A 24719-nucleotide genomic window follows, 5' to 3' on the forward strand; every position below is an offset into this window, starting at 1 on the left:
TCTCTTCTCCAAGCTTGGAGAGGCAGGTACCTCCCATTGGGGAGTCAGTATAACTAGCAGGAAAGTCCCCTAGTTCAGAGTTAGGAGGCAGTTCAGACTCGTACTGACACGACTGGAGAAGATGTGAACGCCAGGAGGGTCTTGTCACAATAGTCCTGCTTCCAGGCTGGGCCGCTGCCCTAAGAAGGAGGTACCCTGGCAGGTAGGCCCCAGCATCCTTCCTGATACTCACTGCACAAAGGACCGCAGCTTCGCGCCTCCTGGTGAGGCTCCGCCCCTGAGGCCCCGCCCCGCTAGGTCCTGCTCCTGCTTGGCCCGGCGCGAAGCACGACGGGAAGCCAAGATGGCCGCCTCCATTTGAACTCTCCAGAGCTTCTCGCCTCACGCCCGCCTTTCCTCAGGTGCTGCTCACTCTTCCTCCAGAGTAGGGAAGGAGGGGGGAATGAGAAGCTGCAGCAGCCGAGGAGTCCCGGTGACCGACTCTGCCGCTGCCCTCGGGGAGCAGCCGGGGCTCGCCGCGCCTGACGCGTCCTGAGTTACTCAGGTAAGGGCCCGGCCGGCGGCGACAGGTCAGCGCGTGTCCCCTGACCCCCGCACCTGTCCCGAGGCCGACGGTGCGGGACCGGAAGGGAGGACCCAGCGCCCGGGGGCAGCCCAGCTTGCGGGCTGGGCTCTCCGGCGCGCCTCCCCGGGCTGCACGCGGGGTCCGCGTGCGGCCTCAGCTCCCAGATGGGCCCCTTCCCCTGCGACGGGGCTTTCTGAGGCCCAGGTTCTCAGCGTGTTGTTTTCACTGACCCCTGAAGACCTGAAGAGGCGGAGGAAGCTCTGCCTTTTTGCGGAGACTCAACTCGGGGTGCCTTCGCAGGGCCTTTCGGTGTCTTCTTGAACCAGCTTCGCGGTCGCTTCTGGGAGGGTAGCTTGGTTTCTAGTGAGCACTGATGATGTCTTGATTCTTAGCACGTCAGTTTAATATAGTGCTTTTATACGTGTGGCTCCTTACGTTGCCCCCATAAGTAAACACATACAGGTTTGAGGTACAGTGAAAGTATTAAACATGTTGCCTTAATCAGCACAAGATACTGTACTGTAAAAATAGTTCTATGATTAATAATTTTGTAATTTTCACTCAAAATTTTAAGATGTTGGTCATCCTGTTGACTAGAATATAATAAGAAGACCAGCTGAATTTTATTGTTTTCTTGTAAGTCTTCCGAGGCACTGTCTCAGTCATATTCCAAGTATAAGTGTTCTCAGTACTGACTTTTAGCAGGAGGAGAAAAGTGTCATGATTGTCATGTACAGTTGTCTGAGGAAGAAAGTTTAATTAACAGCAAAATAAATGCAACGCTTGCAGAGCCGCATGGGGACTCCAGGGGCCTTGACATATTGCAGCAAAGAGCCTGAAAGACCCCAGGGGAGAAACTAAGTTAAATTCAACTCTTTTTAGTGTGAATGCATTTCAAATACTCATTTGTGCTGACATTAGTGTTTGTTTTGATTTCTGTGTTTGAGGATTGCAGCTTAAATGTGATGCCACAAAACCCGTTTTTCACATAGGTGTTGTCTCGCAGACAAAACTAACATCCACCTCCTACATCACATTGTACAGTGTCAGAATTTGACTGGCTGCCACTTCCTGTTTGTAGAAATGTTTTGAAAGTAGAGGGGCTGGTTTCCACCCACAGCTCATCCACACCCTAGTAGTGATAAAGTGAACTGTACTAGATTATGTTAACTAGAAGATAGAACTCTTAAATTTGCAAGCAAGCATGACTGTTTCATGGACAGAGCTTCCTTAGGTTCGACCAAAAATTGGAATTGATTATGGTTATATGTTTAGTTGGATCGGGGTGTCAGAATTACTGATGACATGTGATAGCTTATTAAAGCAGTGGTTTAACTTTTGATGAATTAGAAGAAATACGTGAGTTCTGTTTGCTTGTTTGTTTCATTTCAATATGCCAGTGATCCTTTATATGCTTTTCAAATGAGATTCCAGCATCTGAACAGAAATGATGTTAAATGTCGAGAGCTGGGAAGTCATCGGACTATGAAGTACAACTTGTCTAAATACCTCAATGTGAATTATAGAAAAATTAGTGTATAGTGGTAGGAAACATAGGATAGGTATTGTGGGATGTAAGTGCTAGTCTCATCCCAATAGTTTCCTACAGTGGTAACTGTTGATCTGTTTGCAACAAAAAAGGAACTGTAATGTTAATTATGGAATGACAGTGTAACTGTAAAATGATAACTGCAATTACCTGAAAAAGTCAGATCTGGAATGTCCATTGACACAATGATCACTTGTACATCTACAGTGTGATAGAATTATGTGACACTTACCTAAAAATTAAGGACTAGTAAACTTTCATGATATTTTTTATTTTGTTTGACTCTAACATCTGACCAGAATGTGTTTCAATTCATACAGAAATAATGTTGATATTTGGAACCCATGTCGAACTTGTATGAAGACAGGGCAACAATGATTGCAGCCGGGGACTTGCAGGAATTTGCTCCTTTCGGTCGAGACCACTGCAGGCACCACCCTAACGCTCTGAACCTTCAGCTTCGCCAGCTGCAGCCAGCCTCTGAGTTCCGGTCTTCGGATGGTGCTGCTGGCTTGGTGGGATCCCTTCAGGAGGTTACAATCCATGAGAAACACAAGGTTCCGTTAAGTTTCTCACTCTGTTTTTGAAATGCAGAGTAATGTGTCCACTTGTAATTTAAGGTGCCCAGAGGCAAGTGCGAAATGAGTATGAAGCTACTTCTCGGGTAGAGGCTAAGATTTGGTCATTTTTATCAAGGCTAAAAATAATGAGTTTATCGTGAGAATCAGTCTGATTATGGTCCATTTTCAACCTCTTCACTTGGAATGTGGAGATCAGATTTCATGTTATTTGCTGATTAGATAGTAGAGTTAGGAATGGTCCCTGCTGCAAAAATCTTGTGTGTGTAGAGGAGAAAAGAAAAGCCACTGAAATAGCTACAGTAGTAAGTACTTCTTAGGTAGGTGCATAGGATGTCATTGTGTGTGTCAGAAAATCAGCCTTTCTCATCTTACTCCATTTTCATATCCCTTTTGGGATACAAAAATCTCAGGGAGGGGAAGGGTATGCAATTAGCAATCTATACCTTTCTCTCTCGCTTGTTTGGACCGTTGGGACCAGGGAAGGAAGGTGAATTGTCCGTGCACTTGGGAAGCAGGGAAGTCTGCATGGCGCATAGGCTCCCCTGGTGTTCCCACATGTGCCTCACTGGCCCTCCCCATTACCCCCCAGATACTTACTGTGTCTTTATAGTCTCCTAAGCTCTTGGGTTTCATTTTTCAATATACAGGTAAGGTGTGATTTTTGTTTGTTTATATTTTAGGCAGCATAATGTAATACTCTAATATAAAACACATACTATAGACACTTCGTGTGTCAGTTCTTGCTCATGAAATCCTTTTATGACAGATAACCCACACATCCACACACCCCACCCCCCTCTGTCCATCTGTGGCACCACACCTTCTAAGAGTTGGGCTGAGAGTGAGTCTTACTCCTCAGGCAAAGACAGAGTGGGATGGCTGTTTGATTTAATTAACAAATCTTGCTTCATACTACTGAAACAGAAAAATGAAAAACCCATGCTTGAACATGTCTAACAACTGTGTTAATTTTGAAGGAAAGCTGGCAGTTAAGGAAAGGTGTAAACGAAATTGGAGAAGAAGTGGATTATGATGAGGAACTCTACGTGGCTGGAAATATGGTGATTTGGAGCAAAGGAAGTAAAAGCCAGGCACTGGCTGTTTATAAAGCGTTTACAGTGGACAGTCCTGTTCAACAGGTGAGTTCATTTGAATTTTGCATTTGATTGACTATTTAATACTTTAAAAAAAGCTTTAGTCATAAAATTTAAGAGAAATGATGAAAAAAGCATAATGATCTCAGCAGCTGGGTTTCCAGTTGAAAATGTAGTGAAGATAATGGTAGGAAAAGAAAATTTTCAGTATCACTTTTTTTACACGATTCCTTGTCAATTTGGTGATAATCTTTAAATACTCTCCTTGTGAAGTAATTCAATTTAATATTGTCAGTAAAAACTTGTAAGACATTAAAGGTACAAGAATAATGTAACAATGATGATAATTGACTGCAAAGCACTGAATAAATAAAATTCACGTTCGTAGTAGTGCTTAGAGAGAAACGGAAACAAACTAATTTGCCATCGTTGCACTTGGCTGTTACACCTAACTCTAGTCTAAAAATTGATAATTTGAGGGAAAGAATTAAGCGCTTGCCCTGCTTTTTAAGGAAGGCATGCAGTTCATCTCCATTATTTATAGAAGAATGCCAGCTAATAAATGTAGAAGGAATGGTAGAATTAGAAAAATCACTGTTTTATACCCACCAATGTCATCGTTGATTGAGACAAGGATTGGAAATGGATACAAATGCCACTGGGTGGAAGGCTGTTAGCATGGCCCCAGGGTGTCACCCTGTGGATTGCTTGTTGAGGAAAGGGAAGAAATGTGTATCTACTGTGGAGCTATGTGTGGGTCTCCTCCTCCACCATGTGGTGGGGTTTACCATCCCTAAGAGGGGGACAGAGGAATCTGTGTACCTACAGGTGTAATGTAGCATGAAGACATGATGGCAACTACTCAGTTTTCTTCCCCCGAATGTTTGACCTTGTTATGAAGACCTAACTTCCAGTTATAGGAAACATGGGGACTGGAGGATTGATTTGTAAAACATCATGAGATAAGGCAAGGGTTGGAGGTACAGAAGAAACAACAGCAGCCAGAAGTTGATAATTATTGAAGCCGGGTAACGGGGATTCAGTAGGTTACTCTGTTTACTTTGTATATATTTGAAATTTTCTATAATAAAAAACTTAAAAAAACACCAAGAGGAAACAATTAGAGAAATCCAGAGTATGGGACAGTCCACATTGTGGTCTCTTGAAGGAGTCAGTCATGGAGGAAAAAATGGTGGGGACTGTTCTAGATTTGGAAGAGACTAAAGGAACATCACCAAATGTACCTTCTTGTTTTTTGTACCTTGTTGAATGAACTTTGATTGAATCCTGGTTCTAGAAAATTGGCTAAAAGAGACATTTTTGGGAAAATTTGAAAAAGTTGCAAATGGACTGGATATTAGGTGATATTAGAAAAATTATTTTCTCAGACGGCCGACGTTTTTGTGGTTATAGGAGAATGTCTTTGTTTCTGGGAAATGCGTGATGAAGTCTGTAGGGGTGAAGTTTCATGATGTGTGCAATTTTCAGATCGTTAGCCCCCTGCCCCCCCCCAATCCCGCCTGTACACAAGTGCACACATAGAAGCACACATGGCAAAATGTTAATAACTTAGATTGAAGAGACACAGATGTTCATTGAACTATTTCAACTTTCTTTCTGAAAAGTTTTAGAATTCAAAAGTTGGGGGGAAATGAATACATTTATAGTAGTTGAATTAATTCTTAGGCTATGACGAGGTTTTAAGGCCTTTTGACTAGGGTTAAGTTCCTTACTGGTAAACACTGAAATCTTGGTCCCTGGACACTACTTATTAGTTTTTTCCCCCACTGACTATTTCCTAATGAACATCATACTCTTCTAACAATATTTTGGGAATTATCTAAGATTTGAGGTTATATGTAAAATCATTTCTGTCTGGGGTTGTTGAAGCCAGTGATGCTTTTGATAATTTTCTGTTATGGACGCATATAATTTGTGTAGATATGATGATGTCCAGACAGTCGTTTGCTCCTGTGTTTCCGTCTTCATTTCTCCAAGGCACGACTGCCTCTTTCCTAGGTTCCCTGGAGGTGCAGTGATGTGTATTGTCTCCTTTCTGTTGTCTCCTTTATCTTAAGTCCACTGTGGGAAAGAGTTTGGCGGTTCCTGAAAACGTTAAAGCTAGGATCCCCCTGTGATCAGCCATTCCCCGTGCAGGTATACACACAAAAGCATTGAAAGCAGGGACTCAAACAGCAGCATTCACAGCAGCATTATTCACAGTAGCCGCAAGGTGGCGACAACCCAGGTGTCTGTGGACAGATGAACGGATAAACAATACGGGGGACATGCCTGCAAAGGAGTATCTTTCAAAGGAGTCCCTTAGAAGTGGGATTGTAAGCTTTGTAAATTCAGTTCTTTTGCTCTGGAAAACATGATTATGTAGACTTCCTGCTAGTAAATAATAATTTTATATTTTGGTTAGGTATTATGTGACTGAGATTTAGTTTACGCCTTCATTTATTCTGCAAGTGTTTAGTGTCACTGTCTCAGACAGTGTGCTGGGTGCTGGGGCGACAAAGACGAATCTACAGTTTGTGCCATGGAAGACCTCATGGTGTAGAAAGGTGAGCAAATAGACAGATACACTGAAACTGTATTCAGATAAATGGAAGTGCCGTGTCATAGCTGTGTGTCCACAGTGTGCTGAGAGCCAGGGGGCGGAGCTCTAAGGGAGGACTTCTCAAAGAAGATGCTGTTTGAATTGGAAGCTGGTAAAGAGGGCCTTCTAGGCAGAGGGAATCACAGCAAAAAGAATTATGGAAAAGCATGGCTCAGTCTAACTTCCAAATGGCTGCACACAGGGTGTGGGTGTGGAGAGGAGCTCGCAGGTGCTGGGTGGGACCAAAGTGAAGAGGCTTATATGCACCTGGGAACTCGGATTAGGAACTCAGAAAGAACCTAGCAAGGACCTTCAAATGGAAAGTGCATCGTCAGTTGTGTGTTCTGAGAAGATATTGCTTTGGCGGCAATAGGTAGCATTGGCTGTGGATTGGAGAGACTGTTGTCTGGGATACTGTTTTGTGACAGTTCAGGTGAAAGAGATCGGCGCCCGGAATAACGGGAAGACAGAGGTGAGAGACAGAGCTGAGGGACCTGTGCATGGAGCTAATGATCTCTGAGTCGTGGGGTAAAGGGGCGTGTGCAAATGCTACGTGGTTTCAGAGATGGGAGGATGGGACTTCATAAAAGGAAGCTGAGACGGTGACAGCTTAGACTCTGGACATTTCAGATCAGAGTGAAGCTCTGATATAGGTTTTTCATTTGCTGAAATGCCGTTAAAAACTCCTACAACTCAACAACAACCAAGACAACCCAATTAAAAAGCAGGCGGAGGACTTGAGAGGACATTTCTCTAAAGCAGATGTGCAGATGGCCAGTGAGCTCGTAAGAGGTGCTCAGCCTCGTTACTCATTAGGCAGATGCAAATCCAAACTCGGTGAGACACCACTTCTCACCCACAGGGACGCCTGGTATTAAACAACTGAGGAAAATCACACGTGTTGGTGAGGAAGGTGGAAAGTTGGAACCCTGTGCATTGCTGGAGGCAACGTAAAAAGTCCACTGTGGGAAAGAGTTTGGCGGTTCCTGAAAACGTTAAAGCTAGGATCCCCCTGTGATCAGCCATTCCCCGTGCAGGTGTACACACAAAAGCATTGAAAGCAGGGACTCAAACAGCAGCGTCCACAGCAGCATTATTCACAGTAGCCACAAGGTGGCGACAACCCAGGTGTCTGTGGACAGATGAACGGATAAACAATACGGGGGACACGCCTGCAAAGGAGTATCTTTCAGCCTTTAAAAGGAAGGAAATTCTGAGGGACGCTCACGCTCCAACGTGGTCGGACCCTGAGGATGTGATGCTGAGTGACATAAGGCAGATACGACAGGACACGCAGTCTGTGATTCCTCTTTCATGAGTCCTTTGTGTAGGCAAATTCACAGAGACAGAAAAGAGAATGGAGGCGGGGGGAGGGAGAAATGTGGAGTTTTGTTGAATGGGCAGTTGCTGTTTGGGATAATGGAAAAGTTCTGGAAATGGGTGATGTTGAGGTTGCACAACGTTGTGAGTGTAATTAATGCCGCTGAATCCATACACTAAAAATGGTTCAAGTGGTACATTTTGTGTAATATATTATACCACAATTTAAAAAACTCTTAAAAACGCCATTGAATATTTTCAGTGATTGTCAAGCATGCCAGTGAAAGCTGAATGGCTTTTTCTGTTTATTTTTTGTGAGATGGCTTTTTAAGAAAAGGAAATTGTTAGTTTTTCTAAGGATGTTTCTAAAGCGAGTCTAGGAAGGTTTAAGAATGAATAAAATCTGGAGATGATTAACTAGCTTGGCAATTTTCAGCTCTTCTGATAATTTTTCACTTTATATAGGATATAGCGTTTAAAACAGGTTGAGCCACCGTTTGAGTTAACTTTTGCTGCAAGGCTTCTATCTAGATTTTTGGGATTTTATCTTGCCTTCCCTTTTCATAAAATTTATTTGTAAACGTAGTTTATCTTATATTTATCATTAATTAGTCTAATTTTATCTTAACTCTTTTCTGTTCCCATGTTGTATGTATTGAGCTCATGAAGAAAGAGTTGTTTGGTAGATGTCATAATTATTATTTAAATACCATTAGTGACTATGTTATTATGTAGATACAATTTTCTTAGGAGAGCGTTTTGTTTTAATTTTAGGCATTGTGGTGTGACTTCATTGTATCACAAGACAAGTCTGAAAAAGCCTACAGTAAGTTTCTTTTTGAAATTTTATTGTATCTTATGATTCTGTGTTTCCCGTGGTTCTTTTGTTGAAAATAAGTAGCCACTAAAAGGCTTAGGTTTAGCCTAAGCATTTTATATTATTTGTTAAAGAATTTGTGTTGTTGGGAATTGTAATTTGTGATTATTGGGGTAGTTTTGAAACAAAAGCACCCATCTTGTTGTACCCTTTCTTTCAGGTAGTGATGAAGTAGAGAAATGCATATGTATATTGCAGAGCTCGTGTATTAACATACACAGCATAGAAGGAAAGGATTACATAGCTTCTTTACCTTTTCAGGTAAACCTGAGTGTTTCTATGGATTTGTGTTTGGTTGGAGATTATTCTTGAATTAATTGCTTTCAGAAGTAGTGCTACTCTTATGTCTTACAGTAATCACTGATATTGTTTTCACTCAAAGTAACTAAAATTTAGATTTTGTTGCTTACCATTTTTCTGTCCTTTGCATAAAAAATAATTTAATGAAGTAAATTATGAAGTCTTTTCTGAGAGTTTAACTGGTAAATAAATCATTTTGCTTATAGTAAAGCACAGGGCAATATTAGTCTTCTGTTTCTCATCATCTTTTTCATGCCTAGTGCTGATATCAGCCCCTGGCAGGAGTTTCAGATTGATTTGATTTTGCCTTAGCCTTGTTTGTTACAATTACTTAAAAAAAAAAAAAAATATATATATATATATATATATACACACTAACTGACGTTATTTTGTAACACTGAATTGGAAGAAAATCTAATGTTCTAACATGTTTCCTAAAACATGTTCTAAAGAGTGGCGTCCTTTACCTGTGTTTTCTCCCCTTTTTCCCGACAGGTTGCAAATGTTTGGCCCACCAAATATGGATTGTTGTTCGAACGAAGCAGCTCTTCACATGAGGTGCCTCCATGTCCACCCAGGTATTCAGTCCACTAGGTTCAGAATATTATTATTGGGGCTTCTTTTTGTTAGTTCTTGGATAAAATTGTTCGCCTAAGAGTTTGGGATGATGACGATTTCCATGGTAACAGCATAGATCTCTGCCAGTTTCTCTCATCTGAGTGTTGTACACGTGTGAGTTCACTCCTCACTTGGTATGAATCACCTACAGCTTTATTTCCCCCACGTAGTAAAATCAAACAAGCTTATGTCTTAAAGATAATAAGACTCAATTCTTAGTGCTGCCGTGTTTTCATTGTGCTTCTTTGGGCAAATCATTAGAGCTTTCTTAACTTTTGTTTTTTTTTCAATTTGTGACAGAAATAGTCTCATTTAGCCCTTAGGATTTATGCAGGGTTCAGTGAGCTGATGTTTACCATCTTTGACACAGGGCTTAGTACATCTTAGGTGTGCAGGAAACAGCAGGAGCTCCTTGGTGGTGTGTTTCCCTGTCTCCCAGTCAGTTGTGAGCTCCCTGCAGGGGAGGGACACACAGGACCCATCTCAGTGTGGTGCAAGCAGTAGACACGACGATGGTAGAAAATGGCGCATAGATTTTACTCCATTTCTGTGTTTAGATAGAAGGCTTGGTTTTTTTCTACTTCTTTCTATCACTCACTTTCAAAAGACAGCCTTTTTATTGACTTGAAGGTTTTCTTTCCTTTCTATGCTTTTCTTTTCTTCTCTTTTTTTCTCTTTCGTTTTCTTTTCAAGTGCATTTCTTTGTAAATCGGCGTAGGAGACATAACTTTTTTTTCAGCTGCCAAAGACACCCTCGCTACTCTGTAAGCAAGGTTAAAAACCAGAACCACACAAACCAACCCAGACTGCCTTATGCCCTTTTGGGTCTGTAATGTGAGGAGGGTGGTGTGTAGACAGACCCTCCTGGGCTGTGCTGATCTCCCTCTGTGTGTGCTTGCTTAGGATTCCCTGCCTCAGAGCAGAGGTTTCTAGGCATGAACCGGAAGACACTGAAAAACAGCATGTAACAGTCTAGAGGGTTGCTTAGTGAGATGGCACGTGTGTAGTCGCTGGTGTGATCTGGAGAGAGTGCAAAATTTGTGTACAAAGGGAGGCATCTTGTGTTGGTGGTCCATCGATTATTTGTTTGTTTCTTCCTAGAGAACCTTTACCGACCATGTTCAGCATGCTGCATCCACTAGATGAAATAACCCCACTTGTGTGTAAATCTGGAAGTAAGTGTGTTTTTATAAACTCTGTTACGTAGCTCTTGTTGAATTGGGGGAAGAAAATGAAGCACTTACGAAAATTAGACTTGTTTTACAAAAATAATTTAAGCATTTACAAAAATACCTTTTTGATTATGAAAATAATTCATATTAAAGCAGGAGCTTTTTGAATACCCTGTTATTAACTGTTTTGACAGTTCTTTTCCTAAACGTGGGGCCTATAAGCCGAGCAGAATAACTAATAGATTTGATGACCTGCCTGTAGAGGATTCTGGACTCTGTTCCTCAGTAATTAATAAGCGAATGAACGATACTTAGATGAATTAAAAAAATGTTTGTTGAAGAAAAAATACAGGTTCTTAGGCCTGTACTTTGTAAATTTTAGTATTTCATCTTCCCTGCTCATAGTAGCATAGTTTGCTGGGGCTCAGAACTATTAATATTTCCTACAGGTATTTCTAGATGATTATTTAAAAATTTTAAATGTGGCCAAATGTGATAGATAATTATAAATAATAAGGACTTGAAAGCTCAAAAAGTATACTTTCTGACCAATTTTACTTTCAGGACTTTATCCCAGGTACATATTTGGAAATGCCACTGAGGTTTTTATCTTCTGTGTCGGCTTGGCAAACTACAGCTCTGGGTATAATCTCCCCAACAGCCTGTATTTTTAAGGCTTAAGAGCTAAGAATGGTTTTTACCTTTTTTAAGTGTTGTAGAACAAAACAAAAAAGATTATGCAAGAGTCAGTGTTTGGTCCACAGAGCCTACACTAGATATTTTTTGGTGTTTCACAGAAAAAGCTTATTGGTAATTACTATTTCGGTAGCAATTTCAGACAACCTAACTAAACATACTCGGGCCTGTGATTGAATGGTATGTGGCCATTATTGATCACGTTTTTGAATCATATTTAATGACCTCAGAAATTGCTTATTCCTAATGTTAAATAAGATATAAAACTAAATCCAATATGATTCTATTTTGTAAAAACATTAGAAGTATGTGTGTGTGTGTATATATGTGTGTGTGTGTATATATATATATATATACAGAGACACACACACACACACACATATATGGAGAAGAAAACGAATATTCCCTAATATATTAATGGTGGATGTTTTCAGATGGGGTTATGAGTGATTTTTATTTTTTAAAGTACTTATTATTTTTATAAAATACTTATATATTTTTGTTATCTAATATTTTACCTGAGAGGGAAGCATTTAGGAAGCTGTCAAATGAGGAGGACCTAGAAATCAGTTCATGGTGCTATAGTAGTAGATGCTAAACTCACTCGGATAATTTGCGTGTGTCATTAGTGAAGCAGAAACAGGTGTACTTTTCAGCACATTTGGTTATTAGAGAGGACGAACTTCATAATCAAAGGAAAGAAGCAGTGAAGTCAAACATGGCAGAATATGTGACTGCGATTCACAGATAAGTTGGTGACTGAAGGAGCCCTGGCCTTTCTCTTACCTGTGGCCCAGGAGGGTAAGGGCAAGGCACACAAACCTCCACCATTTAAGTGCATGGATGTGAGGTTGAAACCGGTAACACTCATCATCTTAATGTATTTTATGGACATTGATACCCAAAGTGCAGGGTTAATTAATTGGTATGTTAATGGATTTTGTGCCTTAATTGGTTTGGTTTCTCTTTGTCTTTAGGAATTGCATGGTCTTTTGATAAAGAACAGCTTTGTAAAGTCCATCGTTCAAAGCTTGATTGTTTCTGTTTTATCCTGAAGGTCTTTTTGGTTCATCACGGGTGCAGTACGTTGTAGATCATACGATGAAAATAGTGTTCCTCAGCACCGAGCCCTCCATTGTGATGACCTACGACAGTGTTCAGAGCCTGCACTCTGTGTGGCTTCTCCGGAGAGTCAGAGCAGAGGTGAGGACAACGGCGCGTTAACCCCAGAAACCTTCATGTGGGGGAATCGGGTGTGAAATGGATTGGGAATTAGGAAGACAGAAAGGTTGTGCCTGTCGTAATTTGCATCGACCCTGAATTCTCACCAGGAAATTACTCGTTTCATCTAATTATCTTTTCCCCATCTCATCTTTTTGGCTTAAGGAAGAGAATGTTGTTTTAAAGTTCTCCGAACAGGGGGGAACCCCCCAGAATATGCCCACGAGTAGCTCCCTCACAGCACACCTCCGAAGCCTCTCCAAAGGAGACTCCCCCGTGGGCTCACCTTTCCAGAATTACTCCTCCGTCCACAGCCAGAGTCGCTCCGCCTCCTCACCCAGTCTGCACTCGCGCTCTCCTTCCATCTCCAACATGGCAGCTCTCAGGTGCGACGCAGCGCCCTGTGCCGGGTTACCGAGGGAGCCCAAGGAAAAGATACGGGCTTTTCAGGCTCTCCTTTAGTTCTAAGGGATTCATAGTTTCTGTTGCCAGCTCTTGGGGACTTTCTAGGGGAGACAGCCGTTATCCCAGTTGTGTTGCTTCTCCTAAGATTTCCAGGCCTAGCACTGTTACCTCTATCAAGGAGTCCCACTGGGAGGCTGCCTGTTCTTGTCATAAGACTGGTGCCTCATTTCTACCGCTCAGTGGCAGCAGTTTGATGAAGATTGATCGTATATATATTTTGGTGCTAGCTCATCTTCATTTGCATGAGCTTTTCTTTTGTTTTTGTCTACCTACGTATAGGGACGTAATTTTGTTGGTGTGTATTACGTCGGAATATACAGGACCATAGTTTAGACATTTTTGAGTAGTATAAACAGTTCATTTTCTGAAATAAAAAATGAACTAATTTTTAGTTTTAAGAGAATGAAATCTAACAAGAATTGTAAAGCTTTAGACTATAATACAGCACATTTAAGTGGCTGTTCCTTTCTTAAAAACTCGTCTTTCTGACTGGGACTGTGCCGATGTGCCCCCCGTACACAGAACTGGGAAAGTGCTGTGGGACAATGTGTGACACCAGCCCGTGTGTTGATTGTGACACTCTCTGTCCTCTGTTTGTTCTGCAGCCGTGCTCACTCCCCCGCCTTAGGAGCGCACTCTTTTTCAGGGGTGCAGAGGTTCAACCTTTCGAGCCACAGTCAGTCTCCAAGGAGACACAGTGTTTCCCAGTCTCCAAACAGTAATTCCAACAGCTCTTACCTCACGCCAGAAACAGAGCCAATTGTTCCCGAACTGTGTATTGACCATTTATGGACAGAAGCGATCACCAGCATGAGGTTTGGAGTAGATGTTTTTATATTCAAAGAAAAATGTTGCTAAAAGTCTTAGAAAATGCTTAGGATTTTGCTTAAGCTTCCTTTTAGCATACTCAGTTATCAATACTGATAAACCCACAGAGATGTGTATTAAGGCCACTTGTGTTTCACTAGAGGACATTACTGATTAAAGTGATCATAAAAATGTTTTCTGTGCTTTGCTTATGTCTTCCCTAACCTGGTAATAATCCCTCAGATTCAAGGTGTTTGATGTTTTAGGGAGGTGTTACTCATTTGTGTAGAATGGGAAATTTGGGATTTCAGAGCATTTTCTTAAGTTTTTTTTCTGTGTTAGTTGAGTGTCAGTTGTTCTTTTTGGGAAACACAGTTCCGTGTGCAGACATCTGTTCCGTGTGCCTCTCTTTCTCCTTTTATGTTCTCTTTAAGAATTCAGTTGTTAATTCAGCCAGTCCTGGTATGTGTGCTAGTGCCTGTGTGTCAGCAACCAGATCGGTCCCTGTCCGTGTCCTCAGAGAGACACAGAAGGGTGGTGATACAGGAGACACTGCCTGTCCCACTGGTGTGGCTTTGGAAAGATGAGTAGGTATTCGGCAGGCGGGGAAGTACAGAAGGCAGAGGGCGTCGGAAGAGAAGGTGAGCAGTGTGCGTGCGTGGTATGTTCAGGGAACTAGAGATTCGCGCCCTCTGCTTGTGGCATGGCCAAGAGGAAGGACCGAGAAAGGGGAGGCCTAAGAGATTGGCTTTTAGGGCTGTTCCACTTGAGGAGAGCTACGAGGAGGTGCTTTTAGGTGTGGGTGTAAAGTCGGGATGGAGCAGAGCAAGAAACCTGGGAGTCGTGTGCCTCTCGGAGGTGATGGAGACAGGAGACGTGGGTTGGAATTTAAGGAGTGCGGAGGGGTCAGGTTCCTGGAGGGCCTGTGGGGGAGCCTGCGGCTGCAGGGCTTCTGGTGACCCTGTTGCCCGTGCAGAGTAACCGTGGGGGTGTTGGCATGAAGGAGAGTTGTCACGGTCACTAGATTCTCAGAGGACGCGTGCGACCTTCATAAGGTTGAAAGCTGGTGGTACAGAACCAGAGGAGGGCTGAAGTCTTGGGAACTTGAAGTTTCCGGGTGACGAGAGAAAAGAGACAGGTCTGCTGCAGAGAGACAAAGTAAGAGAGGTCAGGTGGGAGAGCAGCAGGAAATCAGTGTCACGGGCACAAGAAAAGAGAGCCTTTCAAGTAGGGACAGTCTCGCCAGGTGCCGGTGAGGTGTGGCGCTAAGAGGTGAGCTCACAGGGGGGATACCTGCAGGGCAGTGAGTTGACTGGTGACTTGGCCAGAGCACTGGGGGTGTGGGGCCGGGGAGTGGCGTGGAGTGGGCTGGAGAGAGTCAGTGGGGCTGTCCAAGGGAACAGAGACACGCGGACTGTGTTAAGGAGCTTGCCTTTGAATGGGGCTGAGGTTACCGAACGAGCCGGATGGAGCGTCAGGGTCGAGGGAGAGGTTTTGCTGAACCTGTCGCAGAGAATTCGTCTTCGTGGCTGAGCCCTGGATTGTGTGTGTATCTCTCAAACGTAAGGACATCGTCTTACCCAAGCACAGTACCGTTTTCACACCCAGCCAGTTCACAGTGAGTCCTTCCTGTGATCTGATACTGGGTCCGTGTTCATGTTTCTAGACTTGTACCTTAATAGGAGAGAGTAGGCTCCAGGGCCTGGTCCCCAAGCAGGGAAAGCATTGAAAATACAGGGGACGGGAAATAGCTGCCGGTGGACGAGGAACCTGCAGGAAGCCCGAGAGGAGAGATGAGCTGGGGAGCCTCCCGCTGTCTTAAAGGGAAGGCAAATGCAGGTCTGGGGTGTGGAGGGGCAGGTCCTTGGAGGAAAGTGAAAATGCCATTGCAGTGCTGAGCTGGCTTCTTGGTGTCTTTGCGTCTCGCGTACAGAAAAGACAAATCTCCTACCCTTGAAGTCATTTGGCTTTCAGTCTCTTATTGGCAAGTTGAATCTCTTCCCTAGTTTACAGACGTTTGGTCTTCCGCACCACTCGAGGAAGAAAGCTTCGGGAGTTAGAGGTAGGGTGACAAAGGGCGAGGAAGTGGGGCCCGATGTGAGTGACAAGAGGAGAGGTAGGAGAGGGCCTGTGAGGAATTCAAGCTGCATTATTACTTCAGCAGTAGGTAACATGCACAGTGTGGAACTGGAAAGTCTACTGATAATGATTAAATTTATTGTGATTTCCCCCAAAAGCTGTGTGTGGAGTAGACTCAATATCAGAGAGCTGAAAGGGATCTGAGATCATGAAATTAAAATCTTAGAAGTGTTTTGGGCTCTTCAAGGTTATAGCTTGGCCCATGTACTTGTTATTTCTTACAGAATATTTTCAATCACTTTTAATTGTTACAGTGGTAGATTTTTGAACCATTGCTGACAGTTACTTCATTAATGTATCTGTTGCAGAGAGAAAAATTCTCAGGCCTCAAAAGTGTTTATTACATCTGACCTATGTGGGCAAAAGTTCTTGTGCTTTTTGGTAGAGTCCCAGCTCCAGTTACGGTAAGTGTGTGTTCCCCTTGGTTGTGTGTCTGTAAAGGTAGGGCAGCCCCCTCGCCGGCCCTCCGCTCCCCTCCGTCGTCTCCTCCCCTCTACTCCCTTCCACTCCCCTTCTTTCTTTCTTTCTAAATAGCTTTATTGAAATAATATAGATACCATAAAATCGACATGTTGTATGTGTATAATTAAATGATTTTTAGTAAATTTACAGAGTTATGCAACCATTGCCACAAATTTTAAAATTTTCTGTCACCCTAAAAAGGTCTCTTATACTTGATTTGCAGTCAGTCTCTGTTCCCATTCCCAACCGCGGGCAACCCCTGTGCAGGCTTTCAGCCTTTGTGGGTTTGCCTTTCCTGGACATTTTATGGACTCATTCAAAGTGCAGTTTTTTATGTGTAGCTTCTTTAACTTAGCGTAAAGGTTTTTAGGACGTGTCATGTCAAAGCACGTATGATGCTTTATTCCTGTTGTGGTCATATTTCCTTGTGCAGATTCACCACGTTTGGTTTATCCATTTGGCACTTGACGGACATTTGGTCCGTTCCCATTTTATGAAGATGTGCGTTATGGCACTACAAACATTGGAGTGAAAGTCTTTGTGTGGCCGTACATGGTTTCTTGTTCTGGGGTAGATACCCAGGAGGGGGATTGTTGGGTCAAATGCATTTTCAACTTTTTAAGGGATGGCCAGACTGTTTTCAGATAGGCTGCACCATTTTATGTTCCCTTTGTTCCCACCAGCTACGTTGGAGGGGTTTCCTTTGTTCCCACCAGGCATGTTGGAGGGTCCCCTTTGGTCCCACCAGACTCCTTGGAGGGGTCCCCTTTGTTCCCACCAGGCATGTTGGAGGGGTCCCTTTCTTTATCTTTGAGAAGGTTGGAGATTCAGTCTGTGACTGTGGCCATTCTAGTGGGTGTGAAGTGGTTTCAGTTGGCCTTTCCCTATTGACTTCTGACATTGGGCATCTCATGTGCTTATGAGCCAGTCATTTCTCTTACTGGTTGAAATGTGTATTCATGTCTTTGCCTTTTTATGCACCTGTTTTTTTGGAAATAATTATAAATCGTAGGAAGTTCCAAAAGAGGAGAGGGGTCCAGTGTACCCCACACCCTTTTGCCCCAGAAGTACCATCTTACATAACTTCAGTACATGATCAAAACAGGAAATTGACACCAGCACAATCCACCCACCTTATTCAGGCTTTACTGGACTCGTGTGTGTGTATGTGATTCCTGGCAGTTTTCTCCCATGTGTAGGTTTGTGCAGGCACCACAGTCAAGGTACAGAACCTTTATTACCTCAGCGATCTCCCTCCTGCTCCTGCTTTACAGTCACGGCGCCACGGCCACCCACCCCCGTCCCTAACCGCTGGCAACCACTCATCTCTTCTCCATCTCTGTCATTTTGTCATTTGAAAATGTTACATGAATGAAGTTCTACAGTAGGTGGGAGTCCTTTTGAGATTGGCTTCTTCTAGTCTGCTATTACCCTTGAGATCAGTGCGGCTTGTTGTGTGTATGAATACGTTGTGCTTTTCTATTTTAATATTTAGTTGTGTAAAGTTTCAAGAGAGCAATGATAAGACCCAGCTCATCTTTGGCTCCATCACCAACATCCAGGCAAAGGATGCAGCGCCAGTGGAGGTAAACGCAGGCACATTTCTTGAGAAGTTGAAAGTCAGTATGCTTCGTAGTTTGCACAGATTGGAAGACACAGTCTTTGTCCTTTTATAGAAGATAGATGCCATGCTGGTCCTGGAAAGCAGTGGAAGCCTGGTGCTGTACACGGGGGTGGTTCGGGTAAGTACTGAGTGGCCTTTGTGCTTCTGTGGGGCTGCCCCTTCGACATTCTGTAATGTCACTGTACTTTGAGACTTAATACCTGTTACCTCCTGTGTGTAGGATTTGGCAGAAGATTTGCTGTAAGAGTTGACAATGAAGTTTGCAATTCAGGTTGGTCCTAAGGTGGAGGTCTAGGACTCCCTGGCCTTATATGGATTGGCGCAGGGAACCCGCAAAGATGGGAACCTTTCATGCATTACATAGATGATTTTAAAGAGGGAAGCTGAAGTTTTACAAAGAATGTAGTTGTGAAATTGATATACGGGTGGCTTTGTTCAGTCTCAAAATTTTTGTAAAGTTTCATTTTATTAAATGTATAGTATGTTGGCTGTATCTTTTTATCAGTTGTGAAATTTATATACAGCCTCATATAAATATTACATGTGAAATTACGGAATTGAAATACATATACACAGTTGGAAAAATAATGAAGTGATTATTCATGTGAGCTCAGTCCTGGTTAAGAAACAGCGTGCTGCCGGTACCTGTGTCATCTCTGGGGGTTCTTTCCTGACTGTATCCTCACTCCCTGACCCCCCAGGTAGACAGCATCCTGGCTTTTCCAGTAAATCAGTCCCTTGTTTTTATTGCAATTCTGTATGCATCAATGAAGAGTACATTGTTTAATTTTCCTCCCTTTGAATTTTTATATAAAGGAAGGCATACCATGTAGTCGTCCCTGACGTGGTCGGTTTGCTCAGCGTTGTACTATGTTTAGGTCTCTCTGTGGATTTCCCTCATCCACTGTGACGTACTGTTCTGCTGTATGACTACGCGAATCCCATTACCATGGTGCGAGTCTCGCAGCTGGTCTGTGTTGTTGGCCGGCTTCTCCCACTAAGGACGCTCTGGAACAGCCCTCACATGTGTCCCCTCGCCGTCACAGTGCAGCACACTCAGTGTGGCCGTGTGCTGCCCATGTGTTTCCCAGAGTGTGCTTGTACCTGCTACAACCGCGGCCCTCCTGTTGGCCTCTAGCAGCTACCGTATTTCCCCGAAAATAAGACTGGGTCTCATATTAATTTTTGCTCCAAAAGACACATTAGGTCCTATTTTCAGGAGATGTCTTATTTTTTCATGTACAACAATCTACAAATACAGTCCTGTCATCTTTTTATGGCACATCGTCATAACGTACTAAATGCATCTGTCTGGCTGATGAGCTTAACTGGGGCTTACTTTTGGGGAAACACGGTATGAGCTCTCAGTGCTTGTTTACATTCCTGCTAATCCACAGCACTACCGGATCTATTCTTTTTGCCCCCATTGGTACCTTGACAGCCAGGAGAGAGTAGAAGTCTGGGCGCCCCCCTTGGCCAATGCTGACAAGGCTGGGGGGGGGGCCCGGTTTCTCCAAGGGCCTTGACTGAGGGTTTTCTGTCTTGTTAGGCTACCTCTTTCCTGATTCTTTCCCCAGGAAGAGCAGTATTTCTGGGCCTATTTTCTGTCTGCTCCCGTGATGAGACTGTGGTCGGCGTCAGCTCCTGTGCTCCCTAGTGGCCAGTCAGAGGACTGAAAGGTGTGACAGGCCAGTGCTTAGTTCTCCAGCCTTTACTGTGTCGTTGGTCAGCTTCACATACGGTCGCTTGGAGGCCTGCCCAGGATTTCATAGACATCCTTAGACAGTGCTTTTCTCTGTCACCTTCCTCTCCATTCTCCCTCAGTCCCTAGTGGGGACACAGGGCTGCCTGCCTTGTTACTGCAGGGTGGGGTGGAATACAGGGCAGGGGGAAGGGGACATGTGTACTGCCTGATAGGGAACAAGGATGTGAGCAGGTGCCCCCCCGCCCCCCACAGGGGCTGCACATCCTGGGACTGAGGGGCTGGCTCGTGGCCCTGGAAGCGGGGCTTATGCACAGTCTGTGCAGCTGCGGTGCCTGATGAGGGGACAGGACAGGAGAGGCCGCCTAAGTCACTGCAGAGCAGGCCTGTAGGATAGGTCTGGCCCACAGTCCCTGTGCTGTGGGGCTGGGGGGGCGCCACTTTGTCCGCACAGGTGGAATGGAAGTCCCCAAACCATAGCTCTTGATGAGGAGGCCACCGAGGGCCACAGCTGGTTTGCAGCGTCTGCCTGGAGTCCGGCAGGTGTGCTGAATGGTTTCTGTTCTGTTTGGTCATGCTTTTCTGGACACCTGTGTTAGAGGGAGCAAGGTGTTCATGGGCCTCTTTTGGTTCACGACTATGGACATTCTGGGGTTGCAGGCCCCTGGAATATCCAAGGCCTGGTCATGTAAGGAGACTAACAAACAGAAACAAACACCTAGGAAATTCATCATACGTCATTCCTGGTTCTCGGGTCCCTAGCCAGTCAGTTTTCTTTCCTCGCCTTTCAGAGTCTTATGTTGCATTAAAAATTTTGTGCAGGGATGGCCGGTTAGCTCAGTTGGTTAGAGTGTGGTGCTAATAACACGAAGGTTGCCGGTTCGATCCCCACGAGGCCCTCCTTAAAAAAAAAAAAAAAAAAAAATATATATATATATATATACACACACACACACACATATATATACCCATGTATATAAAAAATTTTGTGCAATTTTGTGTTGTTGTAGGAAGTAGTGGGAGAAATAATCATGGAATGTGCTTACTTTATATTTTCATTACTGTGAGGTCTTGATTGCTTTTTAAAACCTTTATATATACAGTAGTTCTCATTGTCACTTTATTTTTTAATCCTAAGAGTTTAATTTGGGCAACTTGTAATTTTGTTAGCTTTTGGGAAGTATATGACATAAATATGTATGTTGTTAAAATTTCTCTTTAGTTCTGAGTATTTCCTTTTAGTCTTATCAAGAGTTCTCAGCCTGTATGAACGTGAATTTCTGTTGTGTTTTCCTGAGAATCTTAAGAATAGCTAAAATAAGGGTTGATTAGCATGGATTGTCAACTCATCCTTTTAAGGTCAATGAAGAATTTACTTTATGTAAGGTTTTTTTGAGGAGGAAGTATTAGAGTTTATGATGGAAGACAGATGAGAAGGTAGAGCGCACACCTTGACTTAGGTTGGATTTAATTTCTGGAGCCTCTCTCAGCCTCATTTTTTTAGCCCTTGAGAGGAACTTGGTGTTCTCCCTCTCTGCCCGGGGATTTAGGTTACAGAATAGCTGCTTGGCAGCAGCGCCTGACAGCTCAGTGTCCCTGCTGTCTTTACCACCAATAAGGTAGGAAAATACGTAATATACTCTGTACTTTTGTGTAATGTTTTGGCTGTACCAACATTCCCCACCTTTCCTGCAAAAAAACAAAAAACAAAAAACCTCAGTAATGAGAAGGAATCAGACCAAGATCAGACCAAGAGAAATTATACCAAGATATTTGTAGTTGGATAGTGGAATTGGATGCGTTACTAAACTTTTAATTTAGTTGTGTTTGGTGAGCATAATACATGAAATAGCAAAAGAAATATATGCTTCCATGTCAGAACATCTTACTTAAAAATATGATTCATTAAAACCAGTATGTTTTCCACATCTCCTTATTGCTCAAAGGTGGGAAAGGTGTTTATTCCGGGACTGCTAGCTCCTTCCCTGACCATGTGCAGCGCGATGCCCCGGCCCAGCACACCCCTGGACACCGTGAGCACCCCGAAGCCCCTGAGTCAGCTGCTCGGGTCGTTGGATGAGGTGAGAAACCAGTTAGGTGACATGAACAGTACTAGTGCTGTAAAGAAATTGGGCAGATGTTTCTTCTATTTTAATAATGACCGAATTGGAAGTTTAGCTAATAATTATAGAATGTCAATGTTTTGAACACAAATGATTCAGTAAACGTCCGCTAGCTTCCCGTGTGATGGGGAAGGTGTTTCTGAAGGTGCTACAGAGATGAGAATGGGGCATTCTTTTCCATTGTGGGATCTCGCCATTTCCTTGGGTAGAACCATTGCAGTGTCCGCTTAGAAATTATAATTTAAGGACGAGTAACACTCATGAACCACAATCAGAAAGTCCCGTGGGAGGTTCACTGATCCATAGATACATCCTGATGAGTCCACGTGGCAGAACCAAGGGATCCACCCGGAGAGGCCTGTGGGGGTGGGTTTGGACCACGAGACTGAGTGGGACGTGTGTAGGGGGAAAGGGACATTCGGGCAAAGAGGGCTCAGGGGCCTGGGCCTGGAGGAAGGAGCAGAGTGTGCAGAGCGCTTCTGTGCACATTCGCATCTCCATCTCCTGGCGCACAACTTAAAACTCAGCGTGTCTGTGGGTGAAGGAACGAATGTTCTGAAAGTACGAGAAGTCTGTTGCGTGAGGCAGGCAGGGGTGGGAGAGTCGTGATAACCTGTGTTTGAGTGTGTTCCGCGTGCCAGGCACAGTTCTAAGTGTTTTGTGTGTTCTGAGTCATTTAATCCCTTTGAACAGCTTTATTGGGAAAGGGACTGATCCTCGTTTTACAAATGCTTACGTGGAGGTACAAGGAGGTTACTTGTCCGGAGGCCTATAGTTAATAAGTGGTGGAGCTGGGATTTGCACTGTTACTTAAAGGCTCGTAAAAGAAGAAAGGATGAAAAGGTGGTTTTTATTCTGAACGCAGTCACAGGGCCTTAGAGGTTTTTGAGGATGGAGTTAGGAGTGTTAGTTAGGATCTCTGTTGCTGGCTTAGTGCTGAGCTGGGTGAGGTGCTGGAGAACCAGGCTCAGAGTGCTTAGACTAGCCTGGGTGGGAGCCTGTGCTTCCCGAGTAGGAAGGCTGCAGGAAAGCAGGCTATAGTTCAGTGACATCTGAGCGCAGATGTTTACAGGTACTTCAGAGTGACTTTGCTGCTGGCACATATAGTGGGTAATGCCTAGGCCTTGACATTATTTTTTAAACATATGTAGCGTTGAGGGCTTGTTTTTTAAGCGGACATTTGCAGAACTCTCGGAAGAGGAGCTGTGGAAATGTCAGAGAGCTTGGTGTGATTTGGGAGAATTTCTTTATAATGTAAAATGGTTCCCAACTTTCTTGGCATTTCATAATCCCAGGAATGATTAGTGTCTTATGGTAGCCATCGGGTCACAGCCCGTCTCACACACTGGCTGACAGCTTTCCCCGCTCTCTGGGAGATGTGGCACTAGATGGAGATCCAGGACCAGTGGAGCTCCTGCTTTGTGCCGCTGTTGGAGTAGAAGCTGGAGTACAAGAAATCCATCCTGTGCTGGATCGGCTGTCATTGTTCACAAGATAGTCACTTAGAGATGTCCTGTAAATTGAATGATTGGAAAACAGGTTGGTGGTCAGGACTAGATTTAAACAAGAAACATCTGCACGTAATTAGCATCCATGATCATTGAAAAGTTTTGTTTGCACACCTACAATTGAGAGGAAAATGTCGTTCTTCCATTTCCAGAACAAACACGTGCCTGTAGGGGAAGCATCACTGAGTAGCTGCCTCATTTCTTTCCTTTCTGGTTCCTGTCTCTTCTCTCCGGGTCTTGGACCCTCCGGTGGGATCTGCCTTGCCTTCGTCACAGTCCAGTTTCCGTCGCCTGCCTGTGAGGTTGCCATGAGTGGTGCTACCTCCTGTTCCCTGCCTCCCTGGCGCACTCTCACTGTGGACACACCCCATCATCCCCCCGTGAATCATTATGTACATTTGGGAGACTATATGCAAAAGAGGAGCAAAGTTTCTTGCTCCTTCACTTCTCAAAAATACTTCATGTGTTTATGACTTTTTATAGGTTGTTCTGTTGTCCCCGGTTCCAGAACTAAGGGATTCTTCGAAACTCCATGATTCTCTGTATAATGAGGATTGTACTTTCCAACAACTTGGAACTTACATTCATTCCATAAGGGACCCTGTCCGTAACAGGGTGACTCTGGTAAGTGTATTTACCTTTAATTAGGTGGCTGCCCAAGAAATACGGCTGTCTTTTCAGATTTGTCAGAATGCAGAATTTTGTCTGAAAAATGAAAGAGAACATTTCCCGTGACTTAAAATCTCTTGTAATGCCTTCAATTTTGCGTTTACTTGACTTTGATACAAATTTGCTTAACTTTTTAAGTTTCTATGTCATTAAAAATTTATTGAAAACGAAGCTTATTTAATCAGTTGAATTTTATATTGACATGATTTTTGTCTTTTCATTAAAAGTTAGTCTTCTTTTTTGGTGATGGTGATTGAGGTGTGAAGATTAGGCACTTTATTAGAAACAAGAATTGTGAGTGTTTCGTAAATACACACATTTACAGTTCCTGAAATTGGGAAGTATTCAGTGCTGTTTGAAAAATACTGTTTGTTATTTCATTGAGTTTGCTCATCAGGCAGAAGGTCCTGAGAGGGAAGCATCTGCTACCTTTAAGGCACTCAGAGGCTTCGGCGTCCGGACTGCTAACGTGCTCTCTGTTTCTGCTCTTTTCTTAGGAGCTGAGTCATGGCTCCATGGTCCGGATCACTCTTCCTGAAATGGCCACCTCAGAATTAGGTATGGTTGAGGAGCACACCTCACTTCCGTGTGTTCTTAGTTTGATGTGTAAGATTTGGAGTCGGTG

The 24719-nt window shown here is 43.6% G+C and overlaps 1 protein-coding gene across 2 annotated transcripts in view; it reads left to right on the plus strand.

Moving 5' to 3' along the window:
* Window positions 1-332: 332 nt before the first annotated feature.
* The window catches only part of ANAPC1 (anaphase promoting complex subunit 1), a 76959-nt gene continuing 52572 nt past the window's right edge, over window positions 333-24719 (plus strand). For both annotated transcript variants that reach the window (XM_033100903.1, XM_033100904.1), the window contains exons 1-16: window positions 333-544; window positions 2435-2671; window positions 3673-3834; window positions 8486-8537; window positions 8749-8849; window positions 9384-9466; window positions 10608-10681; window positions 12432-12577; window positions 12761-12981; window positions 13666-13875; window positions 16315-16410; window positions 17964-18054; window positions 18145-18210; window positions 21741-21875; window positions 23909-24049; window positions 24592-24652. In XM_033100903.1, the coding sequence (XP_032956794.1) occupies window positions 2459-2671; window positions 3673-3834; window positions 8486-8537; window positions 8749-8849; window positions 9384-9466; window positions 10608-10681; window positions 12432-12577; window positions 12761-12981; window positions 13666-13875; window positions 16315-16410; window positions 17964-18054; window positions 18145-18210; window positions 21741-21875; window positions 23909-24049; window positions 24592-24652 (1852 nt within the window). In that variant the 5' untranslated portion in view covers window positions 333-544; window positions 2435-2458. The remainder of the gene's footprint in view (window positions 545-2434; window positions 2672-3672; window positions 3835-8485; window positions 8538-8748; window positions 8850-9383; window positions 9467-10607; window positions 10682-12431; window positions 12578-12760; window positions 12982-13665; window positions 13876-16314; window positions 16411-17963; window positions 18055-18144; window positions 18211-21740; window positions 21876-23908; window positions 24050-24591; window positions 24653-24719) is intronic.

This window comes from Rhinolophus ferrumequinum, assembly GCF_004115265.2.
Source record: "Rhinolophus ferrumequinum isolate MPI-CBG mRhiFer1 chromosome 13 unlocalized genomic scaffold, mRhiFer1_v1.p Super_scaffold_3, whole genome shotgun sequence".
Classification (NCBI taxonomy): Eukaryota; Metazoa; Chordata; class Mammalia; order Chiroptera; family Rhinolophidae; genus Rhinolophus; species Rhinolophus ferrumequinum.